The 22,689-nt window shown below is 40.9% G+C and overlaps 1 protein-coding gene across 1 annotated transcript; it reads right to left on the bottom strand.

The window, feature by feature from the left end:
• Positions 1 to 1,233: 1,233 nt before the first annotated feature.
• On the bottom strand, positions 1,234 to 20,950 carry ago1 (argonaute RISC component 1). Its single transcript, XM_040116638.1, has 19 exons — positions 20,809 to 20,950; positions 16,854 to 17,040; positions 13,535 to 13,655; positions 12,588 to 12,769; positions 11,691 to 11,827; positions 11,201 to 11,335; positions 10,825 to 10,912; positions 9,617 to 9,764; positions 9,263 to 9,382; positions 9,014 to 9,136; positions 8,729 to 8,862; positions 8,339 to 8,523; positions 7,916 to 8,075; positions 7,317 to 7,407; positions 4,644 to 4,838; positions 4,327 to 4,461; positions 4,127 to 4,228; positions 3,736 to 3,935; positions 1,234 to 3,577 (listed from the first exon to the last, which is right to left on the bottom strand). Exons 1-19 carry the CDS (start codon positions 20,831 to 20,833, stop codon positions 3,469 to 3,471), a joined length of 2,577 nt encoding a protein of 858 aa, XP_039972572.1. The 5' UTR covers positions 20,834 to 20,950; the 3' UTR covers positions 1,234 to 3,468.
• Positions 20,951 to 22,689: the final 1,739 nt, after the last annotated feature.

Raw genomic sequence — 22,689 nt, 5'->3', positions numbered from 1 at the left:
AAAACATCAGAATCTATGAATTATCATTTATCTAGATTTTTTTTTTATGACTGGAAGTCTTGTTGGAAATTGTGTAAACCTAGCTAAATTCCTTTTCTGTTCTGACTTGAGTATCAGTTTTATAGTAGGTAGTATAGAATATTAGAGAGTGTGGATTAAACTAAAATCCAAGGAAACCAATGCTGGGTTACCAACTGGGCAAAGCGGGAAACTGCCCAGCCCCCCCCCTGAAAGCCACAGGTTTACTCCATGTCATTCCTGTCTAAATAATTTGAATTTTTTTTTTTTCATAAATTTGCACTGAATCTTTTGGCCATGTCTTGTAGAGGGACTCCGTGTCAAAACCTAGTCTCACTAACTTAAATTGTTTTGGTTTAGATTGAGCTCATTTGTTGTAAAGTTTTATCAAGTTGCTTCCTTGTTTCTCTATTTGAAGTGATTAACACGCAGAAAACCTCCGATAAAGTAGTATTATTCCATCACAGAAGTGTTGTAAGGTTTAGTCTATAAAATGTCAGAATATAGCGAAAATTTTTTCCTTGAAGCCCAAGTTAGCATATTCAGATTGCCACCATAAATATGAGGAGGTTACTATCAGAGAAATCTACAAAAACTAATAAATACTCACATTTGAGAAGCTGGTCCCAGTGAATTTTTGCTTTAAAAAAAAAAAAATGACTAAAATGATTAATCGATTATCAAAATTGTTTCCAATATATTTTTTGTCAATCTTCTTATCCTTTCAGCTCTGGCAGAATGGTTAGTTTCTGAGTGCGTAGGGAAATAATGAAACAGAGATATGTAGTGGGGGTCCGTAGGGGCACAACAGAACCCCTGGGAGGTTAATCCAGCCAAGAAGTGAACAAGTTCAAGTTATGAGGAAGTTAAAAACAAGACGAGTAATAAAAAACAATTTTATTTTCTTTAAAAAATAACCCTCCCCAACAGAGTTCCCATACTATCACATACAGAGCCAAAATAATATGCTTCCATGTCCTTTCATTCAAATCTACTGGGAAGTGCTATGACAAGGACTGTTCTTGATCAGTGGCTTCAATATTGCTTAGTCAGACAGTGAGGCTGTGTGGAGAAGAGTGGACTCTCCGGTGTCCACATGATGCATTTCCAGGGTGACTGCCATTTTGTCTCCCCCCTTTGCAAGGTGCTTTGTGGCTTCAGTGAGTGAAGAACTGCATCTGATTTCAATGGTGCTGGGAAATGCCCCCGAACTGATTTTTTTTTTTTTTTTTTTAAATCACAGAATGAGGCGTAGAACACTTGACCCCAACTGTGAAAGGCCCGGCAACCGGTGAGCCAAAATACATAACAGGTTAATATTATATATTTATATATACAAATCACCTTGGACACAATGAAGGATCAGTAAAACGGTGTACAAAGGCATTTTGATTATGCAAGTTCATAAACATGATTTAAAAATCAAACTCATCTGCTCTCTTCTCTTTTGATCCCTTTCATCTCAAAGGGGCTCTGACCGTCAGACAAGATTTGAGGCGCTTAAAGGGCAACTGAGGTGGAATTCTGAGACCGTCTCCACAGTGCCCTCTTGAGGATACACTCTGACACTAGTCACAATATTCATAATAATAATAACAAAGAAAAAAGCAGTCTTTATAACCATTACACAATCGAGGCAAAACGACTGACAGGCAGTGGTGAGCGCATGGCTCCTACCTCTAGGAAAACCAAAATAAGGTGGCTCAGAATATCCAGTCGTAAAAATAATTACATGCATTTTTTTTCATTAATCTGGAAAGTGACTAGATGTAAAGGCAGGGCATATTAAGTAGTAGTAATAGTGGCCCACCCTGTCCAATGTAGCAATCCCCTATCTGTGCCGCCCATGCACACAGAGCACCAATGGGGATTGGCTAACACAAGCTAGGGGATTGGGGCAGGGGATGTTGCAGGTTAAATGTGATAATAGACAGTAGGGATAGAGGGTGATGATGGAAAGGGTGACAAGTGAGAGTTCGGCCAGGAGGGAAATAAGGGGACAAGTGCATTTGAAGAGGTTGGTTTCTACATGCTTAGAGAGAGACTTAGAGGGCAGAGATGTGTGTGCTTCTGCTATCCAGGCTTTGACTTGTAAATGCCTGCAGAGGGAAGAGCTTTGTGTAAAAATGGTGTGTACAGGTATGCAAAGAAGTGCTTGGGTGGAAGTAGGCATCATCTCCACCCATACGTGTTGGAATGTGCAGAGTGATCGGAGCAAGGTCAATTGCTGAATGTGAGTTCAGCTTTGCAGCACTTAAGTGATCACAGACTTTATATTTGCCTGTATTCAAATCTTCATAGGAGTGTTGACCTTGCCTATTGCCTTAGTTACCTCTTTGTTCTGAAAGCAATGCGAGCATGTGTGTGAAAACTTCAAAGTAGTCTGTGTGTCAAGCCTCAGGACAGACAAGTCTCACCATTTCGAAGTAAAATAATAAGTAAATAAAAAAGTGCCTCGTATATCCTAAAAGAGCAATGCATACAGAAATAAAAGATTATCTTCCTGTTTAAGTGCCCCTTTCTCCATTGGTTGGCATCACTTTTGGCTGGTTAATAATGCTGGTTTAGGTGCATGGGGTGCAAGTATATTTGATACACTCTATGCAAATGGTCCCTCTATTATTAAGCTAAGCTTGCCTCTATAGGCTAAATCTTCTAAGGGACTGGCTAACCAGCACAGAGGCAGGACTTCACTCCTGGATCTACGATATGCTACACCTGCTCTTTTTGTCTCTGCTAATATAAAGACCAGAGGGCTAGCCTCACATGTACTAGCAAACTCTTATGTGCAGGACTGGTGGCACCTACATGCTAACACTAAGTGCTAATGTACCATACCTCAGACTCCTCAAGGCTGTTTAAAAAAATAACATTATTCAAAAACATTAAAAACATGAATGTAGTTCATGACAACATTAAAATGATACATGTAAGTGTGCGTGCCCAGTACCACTCCTCTGAAGGATCCCCATACTAAGGGGCTTGGAATACTGGCATCCAGCGTTCGGATGGGTAAAGAGGCAGCATCGTGGTGGCAGTTAAAAAAGTTTTCAGGATTTTTTTCTTTTATCACCTATTTTCCTCCCATCCGTATTGCATACTTACATACATAGGGGTGTGAAGGTAGCGTACAATACAATTACATAATAATACCCACGTTTTAAAAATTCAACATAAAAAGAGCAATAGTCCTGGTAAAGTAAAAACAACAAAATGACAATAATAATATTCATAACCTTTTGAGTGCATGAGGCTGTAGAGTCTGCCTGTGTTTTACAGGTGAAGGGCCTTACGTTTCCTGGATTTGGGTGATTGACTGGCAGGTCTGTGGAGTATGTGTAGTGGGCAGTCACTGGGATTAAGGGATGGGGATGAGGTGGTGGTGGGCCGTCTGCCCACTCAGGTAGAAATGAGGTGGGAGGGGTCGATGGTGGTGATGGTAGGTGTAGCTCAGGCGAAGTACATGGTCCTCAGGGTGTCATGGTGTATCTGAACGGCTTTAGCCAGCGCCTGTGGGTCCCGACCGTTACTCTGACCAGACACATGGCTGCCCTCTCCACTGCAGAGATGACAAGGAGAGAAGATGCAGAACAACATAAAATGACACGAAAATTCTTCAATTTCTGTGGGTCATAAGAATTCTGGGAACAAAAAATGGGGTCACAGGCTTTCATACTTTGAGAACCCCTGCATTACATCCTTTATAACCACACTAACCTGTCATGTTCTTTGTCCACCAGATGGTAGCGGGCACGGAAGGCCACAAGACGAGCATAGTAGGCTGGAGCAGGGATGGAGACTGAGCGGGTACAACGCACATAAGTGTGGCACAACTGGTAGGTTAGAATCTGCAACTCATCAGCCGTGAAACGATTGTCGTCCCAAAGGACGTAGTAATGAGACGGCCGGCTGGTACCCTAGAGACAGAGAGAAAGAAGTGAAAATTATTTATTGAAACATACGCACTAAAAAACTGGCTATGTAAAACAACCAAATCTGATATGTGGGATTTGGCGTCAGAGGCATTCATTCTTCTTTAATCTAATCAGGGAATTTAAAAACCTGATTACCCAAGAGCACGAAAGCATTTTGTTTCATCCATTATTACCTGTATGCCTGCATGGCTGCACAGATAGAAGTCAAACTCAAAGGGATGAGTGATGCTGGTGTCCACTGTAGTCCCTGCAGGGATATTCCCACTCTTCCCAATCTATCAAAAGACGACACAAGGTGATAATTTTTAAACACATGAAAACAGGTATGTCTAATCAAATGAGCAGTGATTGTGTTAGATACTAAAAAGCTCACTCTTTCAGACTTGTCAGCACAGAAGAGGCGTGTGTGGTGGCGTTTCTGCACCACGATATAGGTGATGCCAGGCTGATAGTCTTTCTCCAGCTTGATGCACGCATCTCTGATGGCCAGGAGCTCATAATGGAGAATCTACACACAAGAGCATTCTTTATTAGCACTTAAGTTCGTATCATGAATTTTATAGAACAAATGCACTTTGCTAACATTATTATGCAAATTAACAGGAATCAAAAATTTTAAACTCATTTTGGACAATCCATTGGTGTTTAGTATATCAACCCTTAAAAAAAAAAAAAACCCATTCCATTTACCTGCGGCAACTGTCCCTCAGGAACTCCATCTCTGTAGAAAATTATCCTGGTGGGCTTGAAGCGAGTCGACTTGTAGAACTGAATCAGCAGCTCACGCACCATGTAAGACAAATCTTCAATGATCTCCTGCCTGGGTCTCTGGACTCGCACTGTGGCACAGTATCTGCTGGGATGAGCATCCATGCTGCCTACCACCTGTGAGGAGGAGGAGGAAACAACTGACAGACTGGAACATGGCACTGTCAAGGTTGGTGTTTGGTTCCCACTGGCAACACACAGGCAAAAAAGGTGTGCCATTGGAAATTATGAGGTGGTTTGCATAAAGGCATCCATTAAATGTATGATGGAGGGGGAAAAAAAAATCATGTTAATTAACTACATCTTAATCTACTTAGTATCAAAGTGTCTTTGAGTAGGACTCAATAAGACTTTTTACTTAACTGAAAGTCTATGCAGTCGTTGTTGCATTGCTCTCTAAATTAAAACCAGAGCTTCTGTCACACAAATTAAAACATAAAAAAGAAGCATTAGAAGCAACAAAATATGCTGCCAAGAAATAATAAAAATGAAAAACGTTTATAAATTTATTTCGTGTATTAACTAAATTCACACTGCAACGGTCTTATTGTCCTTTCACAGTTACCAGTTGTTTGCCCCAATGTGTATTTTTGTATGTTAGCATCCCCTAGAGGCTGTGTTTGGAAAGTGTGGGAGGTTCAGCATCAAACATTTATTTTTCTTCCCTATAATCCTCTCACTGCACTACAATCATCATTATTTCATCAGTTTTCTCCTCAGTCATATCGTCCTCCTCTCTCTGTGTGACTCAAGCGTTTGTCATAATCACTAGGCAACAACACAGCCAACCACAGCTGAGCTGAGGTCAACGGTGGACGAGGGCTGACGTCATTTCCTTTCTGAGCACGAGTCAGTGATGAGCTCACCAACTCCTTTCTTTCTACTTTTTTTTTCTTTTTTAATCCTCATTTATTGTGTATCCAAGTCTAAACAAAAAAGCAAAATCCATTGCAGACGTTTCTTATGAATTTGACTTTCAAAGCAGGGTGCGCTTGGGCAATTATGACTCATTCAATGCATCAGAAAAGGGAATAACTTGGATTTTTGAAATGTTCTAATCAGCTAAAACACTTTTATTGTTCTACAGGCTAAACTGCCTGTTAAGTTTTATGAAAAGCCTGAGCGTAAGCAATGCTTAGTAAAGCTATAATTAGGGCTACTAGTAATTATGGTTTTAATGAAAATGCCTAAATTAATTACCAATGCCCATCCCAAGTTAACAGAGCCCAAGGTGATGAATTAATCTCATCTATCCAACAGTAAAAAAAATTGAGTAGTATTTACCCATTTCTATTGTACGTTCATGTTAACAAACAAAGTAATTACGGATAATACTGATTATATTCATAGATGATCTGAATGTCATTAGAAATGAAAGCTGTTAAAGCTCTTCTGTCTCAAACATATTATTTATGGCTGTAGGATTCTTTTCTTATCAGCACTGCTGTGGGCCGTAGCCACCCAGTGCCACTGTCACCAAGCAACCTCAACCCTGTGCATTTGCTTTTCTATGACATCCCTTCATTTGCATTATCTAGATGCCCTGGATGTTTTTGGATTTGCCTATAAGCATCTGGGCCGCCATCAGAGAAGCTGCACTATACTTTGAATGACTTCAGTATGTAATTTTCACTTTACAAAACTATATACTTATAAATAGATACAAAACATTTTTATGGCTTTGACATGGGTGGAAAAAGGAGAGACCAAGGTTCAAATCCCTGTTTTGGAAACCATCCATTGACCACGAAGGCCACTATTCGCCAGGTATAGTTTTGATCCACTTGTAGCCATCTGTGTCACAGCTGACACAGAGCTGCTGTATTTGGGGCTGCTGTGTCTAACAGAAGCAGAAGCAGTGGACAGAACAGGCCTGACATTCATGCTGATCAATTCTGTGAACTTTGACTTGTTTGTTTATCTATGCTAAGTTACAGACAAATGCCTTAAGCTGCTGTTGTTATAAAAGAAAAAAAGAAAAAACTGACTGTATTGAAGTTGAAGTAATTTGTTTCTCTCATGAACTAGAAAGTTAAAATATCTAGTGTACGTCTTGGAGGCAAATCTAGAGCTATACTAAAACATAACAAGTAGTACAATATGTTTTAAAAATGTGTCTCAGCCTGCCCTCTTAGACCAAATCTGGATTCTCTGGCTCCAGTAACTGATAAAGATAGTGATAAACAGCAAACCCAAACTCAGTCTTTAAAACATTTCCTCAGAACCCCTATGGGTATTATCAAATCTGTTGTCTTTCTACAGCCTATGATCTTTAAATAATAAAAGACATAGAAAAAGAATTACACAATCTGTTGTTGCAACTAACACTTATTTTCATTGTCAAATGACCTGGATTTTGTTTTGATTAATCAAGTAATCATTTAGTCTTTAAGCAAGAAGGAATGATGAGAAATGACATGCACAAGAGCCCAAAAGCACTTCAATCTACCCCACCCAAGGGCTGAACTCGCACGCCCAGATTTGAAAGTGGTCTGGGTTGGTGTGACACGTCATAGTTAATTCACTTCCTTTTCCTGAGATTGTGTTCAAGGTCAACTGGCGTACTTTAATGGAGGAGTTATTTCTGAGACTTACAGCAGTAATGGAGGGCTTCTTGCCATCTCCAGCAGGGGGGTGCGTGACGTCTGCTCCGAGGAAGATAACCGGCTGCTGAAACACTGCTGACCTGAGAGTGCGAATTGAGGAGATGAAATTTACACTTGCCAATGAAGACAGTGCGGTGTTACTTTTGAGGATATGTTATTATCACTGGGTTAAATTCTGAGATGGGTCAATTTAATTCATCGAGTAGGATTTTCACTTAAATTGTAGTAAGGAGACCAAAAAACTTTTAATATGAAGACCAAATAAAGAAAAAATACTCTGAAGTTACAAAACTTGCATCTTAAGCGTTAATTGCAAAAGCCACTTCTCACTGACTGAAAGTCAGTAGATTAATTCATGTAAAATCGACTTTTTTTACAATATGAATGGTATAATTCTTTGGTTAACATAGATATATATGGAAAGGTCTTGTGTGAACAGCAAAGAACAGTGGCAGTAGTCTAGCGTGAATGTGTCACACAAAGGTGAAACACCTCTTTATATGTTACAGTAGTATTAATCAAATGTTCACTATTGTTCTCCTGCCATACGTGTACAACAAATTCAAAAGCAGCCAAACAGAACCTCACCGTTGGTGGGGCACCAGGATGTTGTTGATGCCTCCCAGCTTCACATTGATCTTGAGGCACAGGTTGGAGAGAGTCTGAGGTGACGTCTTCACCACGTTCTTCACCTGAACACACTGGGTGGCCATGCCCAAGAGGGTGTCTCCCACACGCTTTACCTCCGCTAAGAGGCACAGTTTGGAAATTCGATAATGTGAACACAATGTGGCTAAAGAGCAGAGATTCAGCTTTCCAATAATCTGTCTTGATGTTTCCTGATGGGTATGCTTTGACAGAAGAGTATGTCTTTAGATGGTTCTGTGGCTTGATGATTATCTTAGACACTTTTTTTCTTACGTTCCTTAATTATTTGTCTATGTAAAATGACAACAGACTCTCATTATGGCAAATAGAGTGTGTATCTAATAAAAAAATAATGTAGCAAACCATAGACAGGAGTTTTTCCTGGCAGGATGACGATGATGAGCTGAAGTCCAGAGTAGGTGTTCTTCAGGTGTCTGAACATGGGCTCCACGCTGTCTGCTCCCTGGGCGTATTTACAGAAGCATGGCTGGCCCTGAATTGGCATTCCTGCATCTTTAGAGATCTTACGCAGCTGGTCTGTGAAGTTCCTGAGGGGAAACCAAAGTAGTTGGGGCAAAATGTAGCTACACAAGCTAAGGCTAGTTAAGGTTTTTAATGCTGTAGTTTTATATGTTTATCTTGCACTGTATCAGAGATTCCATTGTCTTGTACAGACCATAGAATGTTATTGGGGAAAATTATTTAATCCCCGTCAAAAATAAATTACAACTGCTCCCACTCATTAGTCCTTACTTGAGCACCTCTTCTCTGCACTGTTTCTGGGGGGCAAAGCAGGCAATCGCCCACACTTTGATCTCAATGCCGTTATAAAACTGCTTCCCTCTCATGTCCCAGACTCCCTGGTTGGGGGTAGCTATCGCACGATTCTGTGCAAAGAGAGGACCAGAGGAGAGAAAGAATAAACCAAATCAGGTCGGACCTACACCAAACTATGTACACTACACACTACAATTTTTGCTTTCTTTTAACTCAAAAACTGTTTTCTTTAAGCTGACAAGATAATCTTTTTTTTTTTACCCGTCCTCCATACTGCAGGATAGGTGCCGGGAGCACTCTGCCTGTCACCTCAGCCATGTCATCTTTCACCTTGATCCCAAACTCCTGGATGTACGGGTCCAGGTTGAAGTTAGCATTCTTCATCTGTGGAGAGTGAAGGTAATCACTGTCTTGGTGACTTACACTCTAAATCACCGAGTTATACGTTTCTATACAGTGCTGCTACGTCAGTTATGTGGCCTCCACCCGCCAGCTGTCTCTGCAACTCACCAGCCTGCTGATCTCCTCTTGTCTGTCGGGTGCGGACCGAGCTGTGGCTTTGATCATAGTGGAGGTCTGATTATCTGTCAGCTTCTTGATGCATCGTTGACCAGCTACAATGTTACACACCTGGAACAAGTAAGTCCGAATTCATTAGTCCGGAAACATTGGTTATTTACGTGCATAAATACACTGTATGTACCTCGAAATTGTTTTAAAGACGACGTACATGCTGTTGCACAAATTATCCAAATCATCTAGAGAATAAATGATTACATATGAACACCCTCTGGTTTTTTTATTGTTCAAATGATGACCTCAGTCATCATATCACAGTTAAATCCTCCTTGAACCCTTCCTCACCTCCAGGGGCAGGTAGGTGTGCTTCTGCTCCTGGCCCACCTGTAGACAGGGTAGGTGGGGGTATTTTAGCTGCAGGTTGTACTTCTGCTTAAAGTACTGGGCCACTGTACATTCTACTGTCTGCCCACTTTCGAGCTGGAGGGGAAATCTGGCAAAAAAAAAAAAAAAAAAAATGAGAAACATGAGTGACTGTATGATCTTAAAAAAAGACGAAGGAGTTGCCTTTGCTGTAATGGTTTACAAAAGCTTTTGAGCAATACACGCCTTCATGCTCCTGATCTGCAGGTTCAGCCAAGTTTTAATGAGGATTGTGCCCCACAGTTACGTCCATTGTCCAAAAATTATTTCCATTAATTAATTAACCATTTATTTAATAAAATGTCAAAGTAATGGAAAAGTACAAACCTTGTCAAACCATAATACATTAAGTACAAACCTCAATACATTAATGACGTCACATTAGTACATTACAAAGTAATGTATTAAAATTGCCTATTTAGTACAATATTCTAACCTGTCAGACAACTTACCAAATAATCATTTCAGCTCTTAAAAATGAATAATTTTGGATCAAATACTGGAGACGTGTTGATGGAAACATTAAATCTGCTATAATCTTTTGTTTTTTATTATTAAAAAGGATCAAATGACAGTATGCATGTGAGAGGAGTAGCTTGTAGTGATGAACCAACAGATAATTGTCACCCAGCTCAGCAGTTTTCCTCAGCTCTCTGGAGCATTTCAGCATCTGTTTTTAGCTCAATGTTTTGGTTTTCCGCCACACAAATTTACTATCACGACTCACTCTCGCCACTCCCATCACCCCATATCCCGCTGCACACAAACACAACTCCAAATGAACGCCAATGTTGCTCCATATCTACTGGATGCATGAAAAGGAAACCATTTGCTAGCACATTTGCCACATAAACTTAATAGAGTGATGACATGTCAATGTTTTGTGTACAGTTTGTTGCGATTCCCCCTAGGGGGCAAAAAAATAATAAAATTTTAAAATATACATATAAAAATTAAAAATAAATATTAAAAAAAAAAAAATCAATTAACCTAGGTTTGTTACTTTATAACAAGGTTTGTATCAAGATAACCAGTGGGCGTATTTGATCATACCTTTGGTTACTGTATTTACAAAGGTGTCTGCCAAATGAATGCAATATACTGTAATTTAATGCCGTCTGTGTCCTTACGTCTGGTGGCTGGCAGGACGTCGGGTGACATTGCATACGCGGTACTTTCTCTTCATTTGGCCACAGTGGGTCACCTCCACCTTCAAGCCTGCCAACGACAAGTAGGGTACACAAAAATGAACACACACAGACACAGAAAGACAGAAAGGATCAGAAGCAAAGTAATAAATACAGCTTCTCATAAAATAACAAAGCACCACAATCAAAAAGTTAAAAGGGAAATGGAAATGTATAATGTTTAAGATCCAGGAAGTGTTCTGAAATGCATTTGCCAGGTGTAAAATGAGAAAATATGCTTGGAGGGCATGCAGGTGAAAAATGTTTTCTTGATTTTGGCTCATCATGATGTTTGGCCGGGACTTTCACAGTAGCCCACCTTTAATCTCCTTTGTGAAGCGGACCCTTTGTGAGTCAGTGAGAGTCTTAGGCTGCTCGTCGATGTTGCGAATGTCCAAAACCTCACACATGAACTCAATTACAGGCTGGGCTTTGTAGAAGGCGGTGGCGGACACTGGGGGGAGACAGAGAGCAGCAACAGGTCCAGAGAAGTCAGAAAAGAGAAACTTAACAAAAGGTGATCGATGTCCAGATCTTTATACAGTATTTACCTGCAAATTTAAGACATTTATCAGAGCCAAATTAATGTTACAACTAGCCAACAGAAAGGAGAGCAGGAGCCTATATTTATGATAACATAAATATAAATCATAACAGATATTTCACATCCTCTTTGGTCCAAGATTAAACTTTCCTTTGCACTCTCTCTGTCCCATTGTTTCTGCCTAGTCAAGCAATGTCAGGAAAAAACATACTGAGATCACTGACTGACCACAGACACTCCGGTGAGCTTGTCTTCGGTGACTCACCATCAATGTTAAGCATCATCTTCCACATGGCAGGGCGCACAGACTGGTGGAAGCCAAACCAGACTTCCCTCCCCCCACCCAATGGGTGGTAGTATCCTTCAGGTGGGGAGAAAAATGAACGGCCCACTGGAGTGTACCTAATTGGAGGAGGTGGGGAGGTGAAAATGAAAATAATGAATGTGCAGAATGACTTGACTGAATTCAGAGCATGACTTCAGTGTGACCTCATGTCCAGTAAAGATTGTGTATCATGGAGAAGGTTTCAGAATAAGTCAACTGTTAGTAATCATTAGAAAAAAAAAAAAAGAAAAAAAAGAAAGAAAAAAAAAGAAAAGAAAAAAACTCATTATCTATATCTATCTATCTATCTATATCTATATATCTATATCTTTATCTATATAGATATATATAATATAGATATCTATATATCTATATCTATCTATCTATCTAAAAAAAAAAAAAAAAATACTATATAGCGCTATATTAACCAGAAGAGCCTTACTCAGAAACAGGCGAAGAAGAATAAAAATTATCGCTGAAATTACTTTTGTGGCTGGAGAACTTCCTTTATGACCATTTTCAGGTCAAGTCCTCAAGCCAGTTATCATTATTCCCCTGCTCAGCATTGTTCAGTGGACACTGTCACACATGTCTCAGCTGACAAGCATCTTTTGTTTAGTGACTCTGACCTATGATGGCCTGATGCAAGTGGATGGAACTATCCAGTTAACCTTTCCTAGCTACATGGTTACAATGTCAACAAAAATGAACTCTACAAATACATGATTTTCCAAACTGCTTTAAAGACATGCATTCATATAACTCTTTTTGACTAGGGGTGTTGCAGTATGAGTACATATGTGTGTGTTTGTGCCTGCACTGGTGCCTTTGGTGTACCTCATAGAGGCCAGGTGGCGCATGGCCACGTCTAGGGCTTGAACTGAGTCGAGGGGGACCTGCAGGCGGCCGCTGACCAGAGTCTCCTGCAGCAGGCGCCATGAAACCTTGGCCAGCCAACGGATGGACACCTTGAAGATTCGGTCCTTACCCTCACCTGGTATGGTTACCTCAAAATCCACCTGGAGTGATAAGAGGATAGAAACGGATGTAAGAGGTAAAGGACAAGACTGCAGGAGGAGAAGAACAGCAACCAACAGTAACTTTAATAAAAATTAACTAAGAGTGAGAAAAACAAATTATCAGGCTGTGCAGTTTACTCTAAATCCTACGTTGCACAGGATTCATTATTCAAGGACGTACTTCACATTACATAAGATTGTTCATAAACAACTTGACTCCTACTCCTTCTACTCCTTCTACTCCTCCTACTCCTCCTACTCCTCCTACTCCTCCTACTACCACTTACAAGAAGGCAGCTTAAAGCCTGGATACCTGTGTCTAAGGTTAAAACCTGTCTAAGGTGGTGTTGATCTTCTATGCTAACTCTCGGCAAGAAAGCAAATAAGTGTATTTCCCGAAGGCTCAAACTATTCCTTTAAGATCAGTAATTACAGAAAACAGAACTCATTTTATTAAAATACTCACCTAAACCTTAAAACAACAAGTCTCCAACCAGACAGTAAGAGTGTTTCCTTAAGATGGTAGATGTTCGTCGTTATTTTTAATATTGGCATAGACATACAGTATGTGCTCTGCAGGAAATTAAAAACAGTGCACACTATTCAGTGTGTTTCAAATGACTCTTCCGCGACTAGAGAAATTCTGTAATTCTTGTCCAAACAGGGCTTAAGACAGACTTCATTGATGATGATCCCTGAGGAGAAATTGGTAGGGGATTATGGTATGGTGCAACAGTGTAAAACAAAGCCACATCAAACATCTACCTTCTCACTCCCAATAGGAAGTGCTAGCACCGTGTAGATGTTCTTCTTGCCATCATACACTGGCTTCCTGTCGCCAAAGAGCTGGGGCTTGAAGTGCTGCACCATGTACTCCACAACCTCCCTGTAGGAGGCAACACATAAAAAAAATAACACAGTATGGGATTAATATGCACCAGAAACAGAAAGAGACCCTGCTCTGTCAATTAAACCCATTGTCTGATCAGGATGCTCTATTGTGATCAGTGGGGAAGCAGTTCTCAAGATGATAGAATAATGATCGAACAGGATACAGCTGGTGGGTGGAATAGCTCATAGTTGTCACGGTGGGGGAAAGGCAAGGACAAAAAGAGAGGGGGTGTGGGCGGGGGGCCACCTTCCAATGCACGGTGCCTTGGTCTTCATAGAAGTGTGGGGGATGAGGGGTTGTCCTGAAAAAGGAAAGGTCCAAGGGCTTGACCTTTGCATGCCTTCTTGGACCCTTTGTCAAGCCAAAAGAGACTGAAGCTCTCTGCATGTTTGAGAAAATGGTACTAACACATGCAATTTTCAGTGATTCTTCTTTAGAATTTCAGGTTTGCTGAGGCCTACAGCTCTGTTTAGATACAAATAGGAGATTACCAAAGTACTTCATTTCTGTCTGTTTCTGTTCACAGCCTTGGTAATTAGGAAGAGTATAGCTCAACCCTCTCCTAGAGGTTTCGCTGAACAACCACTGCTGAGCTCTTCGATGATTTCAAGAAAAGATTTCATGTTTAATCAAAACAGAATGTTATAAGAGGACACGTGTACGAGGTCGAAGCTGTTTTAGTAGACAGAAATAATGTCAAGTTGGTCCTTTCAGGTTTTGAGATGATAATTTCTCATCAGGAAACATGCAAAAACCGCTTAAATATTTAATTTAGGTCTGTAAAAATTGTCAACAGTAACGGCCACACAATTTTATTATATAAAAATCTGGCTTAGAACATCTAGATGCCACCCTCGCATATCACACAAAAGGCAACTGTGGAACATGATAGCCAATCATATTTTGTTGACAGCTACCTCACAGTCACAAGCATGACACTACAATTTCAGTCTGGAATCGAGAGCAAATAAAGCTGAGAAAAAGGGAAAATGACATTCCTGCGTTCACGAAAGGATGAATTGTCCTGAATCGAACATGATGAAACATGTACTTCTCTGAAGAGCCATGAACAAAGTCGGCACGGAGGACAGCACATTTCCCCCCCTGAATTTTGAAATTTATGTTTATGTACCATTTGTTGCCTGGATGAAAGTAATAAATGTGACAAATCATGAACATGGCAGCTCTTTCTTGTTTTTAATATGTTACAGCTGAAAAAGAAAAATGGATGGAGCCAGTAAAAACTATCTAGGGACTAACAGTTTCATGAATAAAGCCAATACTGAAGCTTACGAGCATGTAGCAACTAACATAGCAATCTGTGCTAGCCTGAATAGTTAGTGAACCTAAAAAAATCTCCGCACATAAAGAGAATTCCTTTGAATTACTTTTGAAATAAACCTGCTCCATTCTAATTTTTGAAACCTTCAAGATGCCTATCTTGCTCCTGCATCATATCACAGCATTGATTGGAATACACTTACAGTATGTTAATGCTATCCAATAATATGCTTTGAACCCGTCTCAAATCAGTGACTTCGTCTAGATCTTCATCTAAACAACCATTTTGACTGAACCTACTTCAGACAGCAAACGATTTAGCCACCCAAGCAAGTGTTTCTTCAAGGGCACTCTGCAACGTAAACATCAGAAAAAGATGAGAGGGTCAGTTAAGTTAGATTCACTTTTGACTCCACCATCTGTCCAGTCCAGTCACATGGGCACAGCTACTGTAGGAAGAGAAAGCTTCCTACTGCTTTATATGATCAGAAACCTATGCATACTTGGTGTTAAATTTTTGCCTGATTTTTCTCACAATGCTTTTTGCTCTTCAAGGCCTGATGTGGAGTCATACTGAGTTTGGTTTTCACAGAAGCTTAACCTTCCATATTAAGCAGAGTATATCACGCAATATGAAGCTTGAAAAATAAGTTTTATTGGCTCAAAATATCTGAAGCAGGTCACAAGGGTCAGGTTATTTTCTGCTGATTTGAGCAATTTATGACTTAGTACTTAATATCTACTGATACTGATATCTAATGAAACTGCGCCCCAATTCAACATTTAACTTCCTTACATAAATGAGTAACACCAGTCTAAAACCATTTACTCATTTGAACTCTGGACATTGTCCATGTCAAACACGTTCACACCTCCTGGAAATACTGCTTTTGGTTTAGGCACGGGGTGGGGCCTGGGTAGAGCATTCAGGAGGAAGGACAGAAACGTCATCAACACTCCCACTCGCTCATTATAAATTCCCTGGACAATGACCTGCTCTATTCACACATTGGCTGAAACGGACATTGCACAGGCTTTGTACTAGGGAGCTGGCAGGGTAAAGCCCATATAATGTCCGGTCCAACTGACTCGGACATTTGCGTTCTCACTTACAGCTCCTCCGGGTATGGCCCAAAGTTCAGGGTTGCAGTGCATGTGTGAAAGCGAGTGCTGAAGAGCTTTGCTTTGGCAGCAACAGATTTGTCATTATGTTCCCCTCATAAAATATGGTAATCAATCTGTAAAAACAAATAAATAGTTGTTACAAAGAATTACATTTAAATCTCAGTTGAATTGTTCATGTTGAAAGAAGCTATTACTGCTGCCTCCTTAAAGACCGACAACACAGTGATTACAAGTGGCTGTTGAGCTTTCATTATCCAATTTCAAACACGGCAGACATTTCAGCTCCTTGTCGACTTCTTATAATGCATGCTTTGCTGCCACAAGTTAATAACCACTTATGACAAATGACAATTGACAAGTACATAGATCTTTAAGATTAGTGTGGGACATCACAGGCAGAAATTACAAGAAATACCATGACTGTGATGTTCAGTGTTTCCCACACAGACTTTACTTGGGCGGGCCGCCCAGGTATATAAACGGCCACCAAAGTATATTTGGCGACCTATTTTAGCGTGTTTTATTTTTATTAAAAAAGTCTCCCCTTGGTTCACCCCGCTCGTGCATCTTTGTTCTGCTATCGCGAGAAGGGTGTACTGACATGGATCTTTGAAATATATTATTATATGAAATTAATAGAAATATTAAATAAATCAAAATACTGTGTTAAACGTCACACGTATTTGTTCTTTGTCACGTGTAGTAGACCATTTTTGTGACGGCAGGTAATGCCGGCTACCACCACAAGTATGTCTAGTTCTGTGGGAAACACTGATGTTCTATTACCTGTTGACTCGTCGTGGGCACTTGTCGGGCTTAATGTCCACCTCATAGTGGTAGACATCCATCTTTGGGATCTCCACCTCGAAATAGTTGGCCAGCAGCTTGATGGGCTTGCCCACGGTACCCATGCCTGGCCGGCGGGGGGCATGGAACACCTGCTGCAGGGGTGGGGGGAAGACCCCCATGGGCACTGGATAGACAGGGGATAGGGAGCCATCGACAAGGAACGGCAACAGAGGGGAGGAAGTTCAGCGCGATGATGGTAGGAATGAGGAAAGTGGGTGAGCAAAACAGCAAGTACAGAAAAAGAACAAGTTAAAGTAGAGAAAAGGCAAAGGCAAAGCAGGCACACACGAGATAAAGAACGATTAAGTGAGGAGGTGGCAAAGGAAGTGATTGTCAACAGCAGAGGCAGGGCAAAGAGGACAAGAAATGTGTGAAAAAGCCGGGAAGGAAGCGTAAGCAGAGGCCAAGAGGACATGACAAGTGGACATGAGAGTAAGTGGCAGTAACAGAAGGAAAAGGGAAGATTGGAAAGAAGAAAACAATGAGAAGGAAAAAGTTAAGAAGCAAATTGTGCATATCGGGGCAGGGAGATGAGAGAGAGGTGTGTTACAGAAGGAGCAAGATAAGGGGTGAAGGAGGAGAATATTGACAAGGCATAAAGAAGAGGAGGGGAAACAACCAGATCAGGTCAGATGAGGATGGACAAGGGAGAGAGGGGGAGGACGATACAAGGAAAAATTATGGCAAGGAAAGGAAAAAGAATACATTAGAAAAACAGTCTTTACATATCATTGACAGAAATTCATTTATGGGAATTCTACACAAATTGGACAAAGGCTTCACATATTTTTGTTCTATCTGGTTATTTCTAACATGTCAGTCTAAATCTTAAACATGTGATTGTTGAGGATGATGGTAATTCAACTCCCATTCATTTATTACGCAAACTTTGGTTTTGTGGTGCCTGCTATACAGGTTAACAGACATCTTGATTATTAGTTAATCAATGAAGTAATTTATGAAACAAAAACGGAAAACATTCCACCATTAAAAAATTAAGGATTTTCTGCTTCTTTCTTTTGTAAACTGATTGTCTTTGGGTTTTGAACTGTTGATCTGACAAATAAAAATCATGTTCAGGGCATCACAGGGGGCTCTGGGAACATACAATGGTATTTTCAACTATTTTTAACTTTCTATGTACCAATTGATTGAGATTTGAGATTTTTCAATGTCACTGATCAGTAACGATCAGTGTCCATACTAGCATCATGTCCAAAAAACAAGTCTGAGCCAGGAAAGAGGTTTAATATAGAGGGGGTCCTGGACTGGGTGCTAGATGTGAGGCTATCTGTGACTCCTGCCTTAGAGGGGCCCAGTGCCTTAACCTCTGGGTCCCTGGAGAACAGCCCTCCTCCACCACAACAAAGACCCCAGCTGCCCTGCTCCTCTGTCTCAAACTCACACACAAATACGGGTGTATGACAGAGGGAGCGCCCTTGCTACGGCGAACACACACTGATACACACAAACACAGGGGGCCCCCCTCTACATTCCCAGCCTCACCATGGAGACACCACGGCAACACAGTATTGTCATGGATATCAGGGGACCTGTGTGTGTGTGTGCGTGCATAGGGTGTTGGAAGAGATGGGAGGGGGTAGTGTGCTACTGTGGTCATGCTGAAGAGACCTTGGCCTTTTCGGTCTTGCCCTGTGCATGTTCCAGCATTGGGCCAAGGCGCCTTCGTATCCCAAACTGGAGAAGCCCTGCTTTAAATTGCTGCTATGGAAATCCTTGGGTCAAACGCACCACTCAATCACATTTTCACTAAGCCTTCAGAAAATCCCAAACTGACAGAAGAGTAACATTAGCCCAAAAAACAAAACAAAACTAAAAAAAAACTATGTGTAGAATCACACCTCACTACAACACACCTGACAAACAAAATAAACACAGGCATTAGGCATGTGTTGACCACACATACTCTATGTGCAAGAAAGCATGTGTCCGTGTGAATATGTGAGTGTCTAGAGTGCGTTGTAATCGTTGCACACTCACACACAATGACACACACTTCACCCTCGTGCCAGTGAAGGCAGATGGTGAGAAGCGGAGCCAGCACTCTCACATATCCCGAGACAATAGCAGTCTTTCCCGGGCGGTAAGACTTAAAGCAGAGCTTTGGTGCTGCATCACAACTTGAAGACACTCACTATTTACTGTGCTCGCAATGACGTAACACGTAATAAGCCCAAGTTACATGGGAATGACCACATAAAGATTTTATCTGCAGATGTCATGGATGTTTTTGGTGCACTTAATTTTGGCTTATTAATGGCCGGTTGGCAAATTTGCCTGTTACAGGATCCTTTGATCAGCTTCGCAGTACAACAAATTTTGAGCATTTTTTCAAACAGACAGTATTAGACAGTACTTTTTTTTTTTTTTTTACATTCTGAGTTCAGCAAGTTCTGACTTTGATGGAAAGAGCAGATATCCAGTGTAGCTAATGCTAAAGGCTGAGTGATTCGGAGCTTAAATACAAGACCACATTGAAACCGAAAAAAAAAAAAAAAAAAAGAAAAAAACTATCACAATGAAAAGACCCTTTAAAAATCTCAAAATACAGAGCTGTAGTGGATGTTTACTAGGAGACCTGAGGAGATCACAACAGGCCAAGTACATGAATGAGGATGAACAACCAATTATGCATCAATTGTCTTGGCCAAACTAGTTGGCTCTCTGAATAATTGGCTGTTGACCATGAGCTTAACATGGCAATCAGCTCAATTTTGAAAAATAGCACATTGAACCATCACACTTCAAATACAAAAGCAGACTTTGAGATGAGGGGGCCCCGGGGGCCCTTCCCCCATCTTAAAAAATAAAAACAAGCCTATTCAACTGAATTCAAGTTTCGGTATCTAGAATGACAGTGTAATTGCAATCCCAGGCCTCCCTGTGCAAATAAAGACAGCCCGAACATTTACACTACCTATGTATTTAAAAAAAAAAAAAAAAAAAAAAAGAGCCTGCCTTCCAAAAGCTCAAGACAGATTCAGGGCTGTTTCATTAATGCCAAGGTTCAAGCTTTCACACAATAGGCGGACTTCAGAACTGGGTATAAAGTCAGTCACTACCTCTTTTGTGTTTTAATTGGTGGCCTTCACTCCTCGGTATCATTCAAGAAAACTGCCAAATAAGCACTAGCTGTATTTCTTAAAGTGAGGCATGCAGAGAAAAACCCCACGGACATGCACACGCTTCTCAGTCTTTCCAAGTCTAAACACAGGTTCTGTCAACTCCAACGGAAGATGTGCACATATCATAAGTGGGGATCATTTTTGGATTCACATAAATAAATAATTCATCTGTCTCCGCAGATGTTAGGCCTGTGCTTGCGTCCCTAATGTGCGCATGTAAGCTACAGATATTAAACACTCTTTGGACAGCCCGAACACTGTGAGCAACCGTGACCTGTCAGTGAAAAGGGAGGCTGGTCCGCCGTGCGGGCAGTGCGGGTTGCAGCCAGCTGCTGCTGCTGAGCTGCTGCTGCTGCCGCTGCCGCTGCTGCTTGAAGGCGGGCTTCACCTCGTCCCTCCTCACCGAGATTCCCACGACCTCCCTGCCCCCGCGCATGGCTGAGGATATTGTCAGCGCTCCAAAAGGCTTGTCTATGGCTGTAAATCTGGATAAATAATAACGTTTCCTACAAAGTGTTGTCCATGCAGACTGCAAAAGCGCCCCCTCCATCTCCCACTCTCTCTTCTCTAAACGTTGCGGTGCAACAGACGGGGTTGTCACCAAGCCTCCTCTTACATACCCCCTGAAGGCCAGGCTACGGTGCCTTGTTTTTTTTTTTTTTTTCAACTGCAGTCTACATCTGCAGCCATAAATCAGATATCCGGATTCATAGCATGTTAAACCACTAAAGTAAAAATAAACTTACCAGCGCCAGACGGTCCCGGCTCCATCCCATTCACTTAGCCGCGCGGGTACAAGCTAGCTAGTCCAGGGTGCAGTGGCCAAACCGCCGGCCCCTTCAGGCTGGAAGCGTCTCAGACTTCCAGCCCCCTCCTCTCGGCGTGTAGTCTTCTCCCCTCTCGGTGTACCCCCGCCCCCTGCCCCTACCAGAACCCCCCAGACCCGCAGAGGAGTTGAGGCTAACGGCGATAGCTGCCAGTTGCTTGCCTGCCCGTTGACCCCGGAGCTAGTAACTGCAGAGCTGGAGGGCGATACCGTCTTTTTTTTCCAACAACTCTTCCTTCGCGGGGAAGTGTGGTCCCTCCCGGGGCCGTGATTGAGCCGATTGTCCGCGGCGTTGTGATTTCTCGTCGGTCTGTTGTGCTCCTGCTCACCGTTCAAGCAGGATTCTCCAGCGGAACAAAAAAGGCCAGCCCCTCACCCCCCAAAAATCTGAAACTTCTTCTTTGCCATTAAAAAAGTGCAAAGGAACTGTTGATGAACTTGCTGTCACACCCCAGAGGTTGAAAGGGGAACTGCACTGCAGATATGCAAATGTCAAATAGGGGCAAGTGTCACAGCAGACTCAGCGTTATCGATCTATGATTATGACCCAGTGTTTCTCCAGGAGTTGGAGAAAGTATCCAGATACTTCACTCAAGTAAAAGTAATAATAACTCACTGTAAAAAACAAACAAACAAAAAAATAAAACTCCATTACAAGGAAAAAGCCTGAATTCAGTATGTAAATATAATCAGGAAAATGTACTCAAAGTATTAAAAGTAAACGTAAGCCTACTCAATGCAGAAAAATGGCCCCTGTGGCTATTATATATTATATCATTAGATTATTATTACTCATGCATCAGTGTGTAAGTACCATTTTACTGTTGTAGTTGGCTGCCGTGGATTTAACAATTTTATATAAGACTGCAACTAATGATTATAATCACCTGATCGTTTTCTCAATTAATCGACTGATTGTTTGGCTTGTAAAGATTCTGACAATGCTTAGACATGCGCATCGCATTTAAACAATGTCAAAAGTGGCATGCTTTTGTTCCACCAATATTCTAAACCTCATTATTAAATTACACTATTAAATATAAATTAAAATAATTAAAATGATTAAAAGGAAAAGGAGCAAACCATAACATCTGAGAAGCTGGTACCATGAAATGTTTGGCATTTTTACATGTAAAAAATAACAAACCATTATCAAAATAGATGCCCTTAATTTCTGGTTGGTTAATTGACTATCGTTTCAGCTCTACTTATGTATACTGTTAGGCAGTTTAATCTATACAACGCATCATATTTTATAAGCTCTTCATGTTTTTCATGCAAAAATCTTAATTTGTACGGTAACTTGTAACTTACACTGTCAGATAAATGTAATGGAGTAGAAACTACAATATTTCCCCCCTTGAAATGTAGTGGAGTAGAAGTGGCATGAGAAGAAAATACTCAAGTAAAATACAAGTACTTCAAATATCCTTAGGTACAGGATTTGAGTAAATGTACTTACTTATTTTCCACCAATGTGTTAAAGATATAATAAATAAATAAGACATCATGTCATTATTAATCATGTGAATAACGAGACAAAAATGTTTTGAAATTTTTCACTACATTTTAAAACTGAGTTTATGATTATGTGATATTATTTCATAATTTTTTCAGAATAACAGAGTTTATTGCAGGTCAGTACTTTGTGTTGCAGACTTCCTCTCTCTCAAAGTTTAAACTGAGGCTTATTTGATGAACCTAACTACTTGAAATTACTACACTGTGGCCGCCTCTCTCCTTGTATCTATTTTAGCAGGTGTATGACATGCCTGTTAGCGGCAATTGACATTATATGTAT

The sequence above is a fragment of the Xiphias gladius genome, chromosome 22 (genome assembly GCF_016859285.1).
Source record: "Xiphias gladius isolate SHS-SW01 ecotype Sanya breed wild chromosome 22, ASM1685928v1, whole genome shotgun sequence".
Taxonomy (NCBI): Eukaryota; Metazoa; Chordata; class Actinopteri; order Istiophoriformes; family Xiphiidae; genus Xiphias; species Xiphias gladius.
This window is presented reverse-complemented; position numbering and strand designations above follow the sequence as displayed.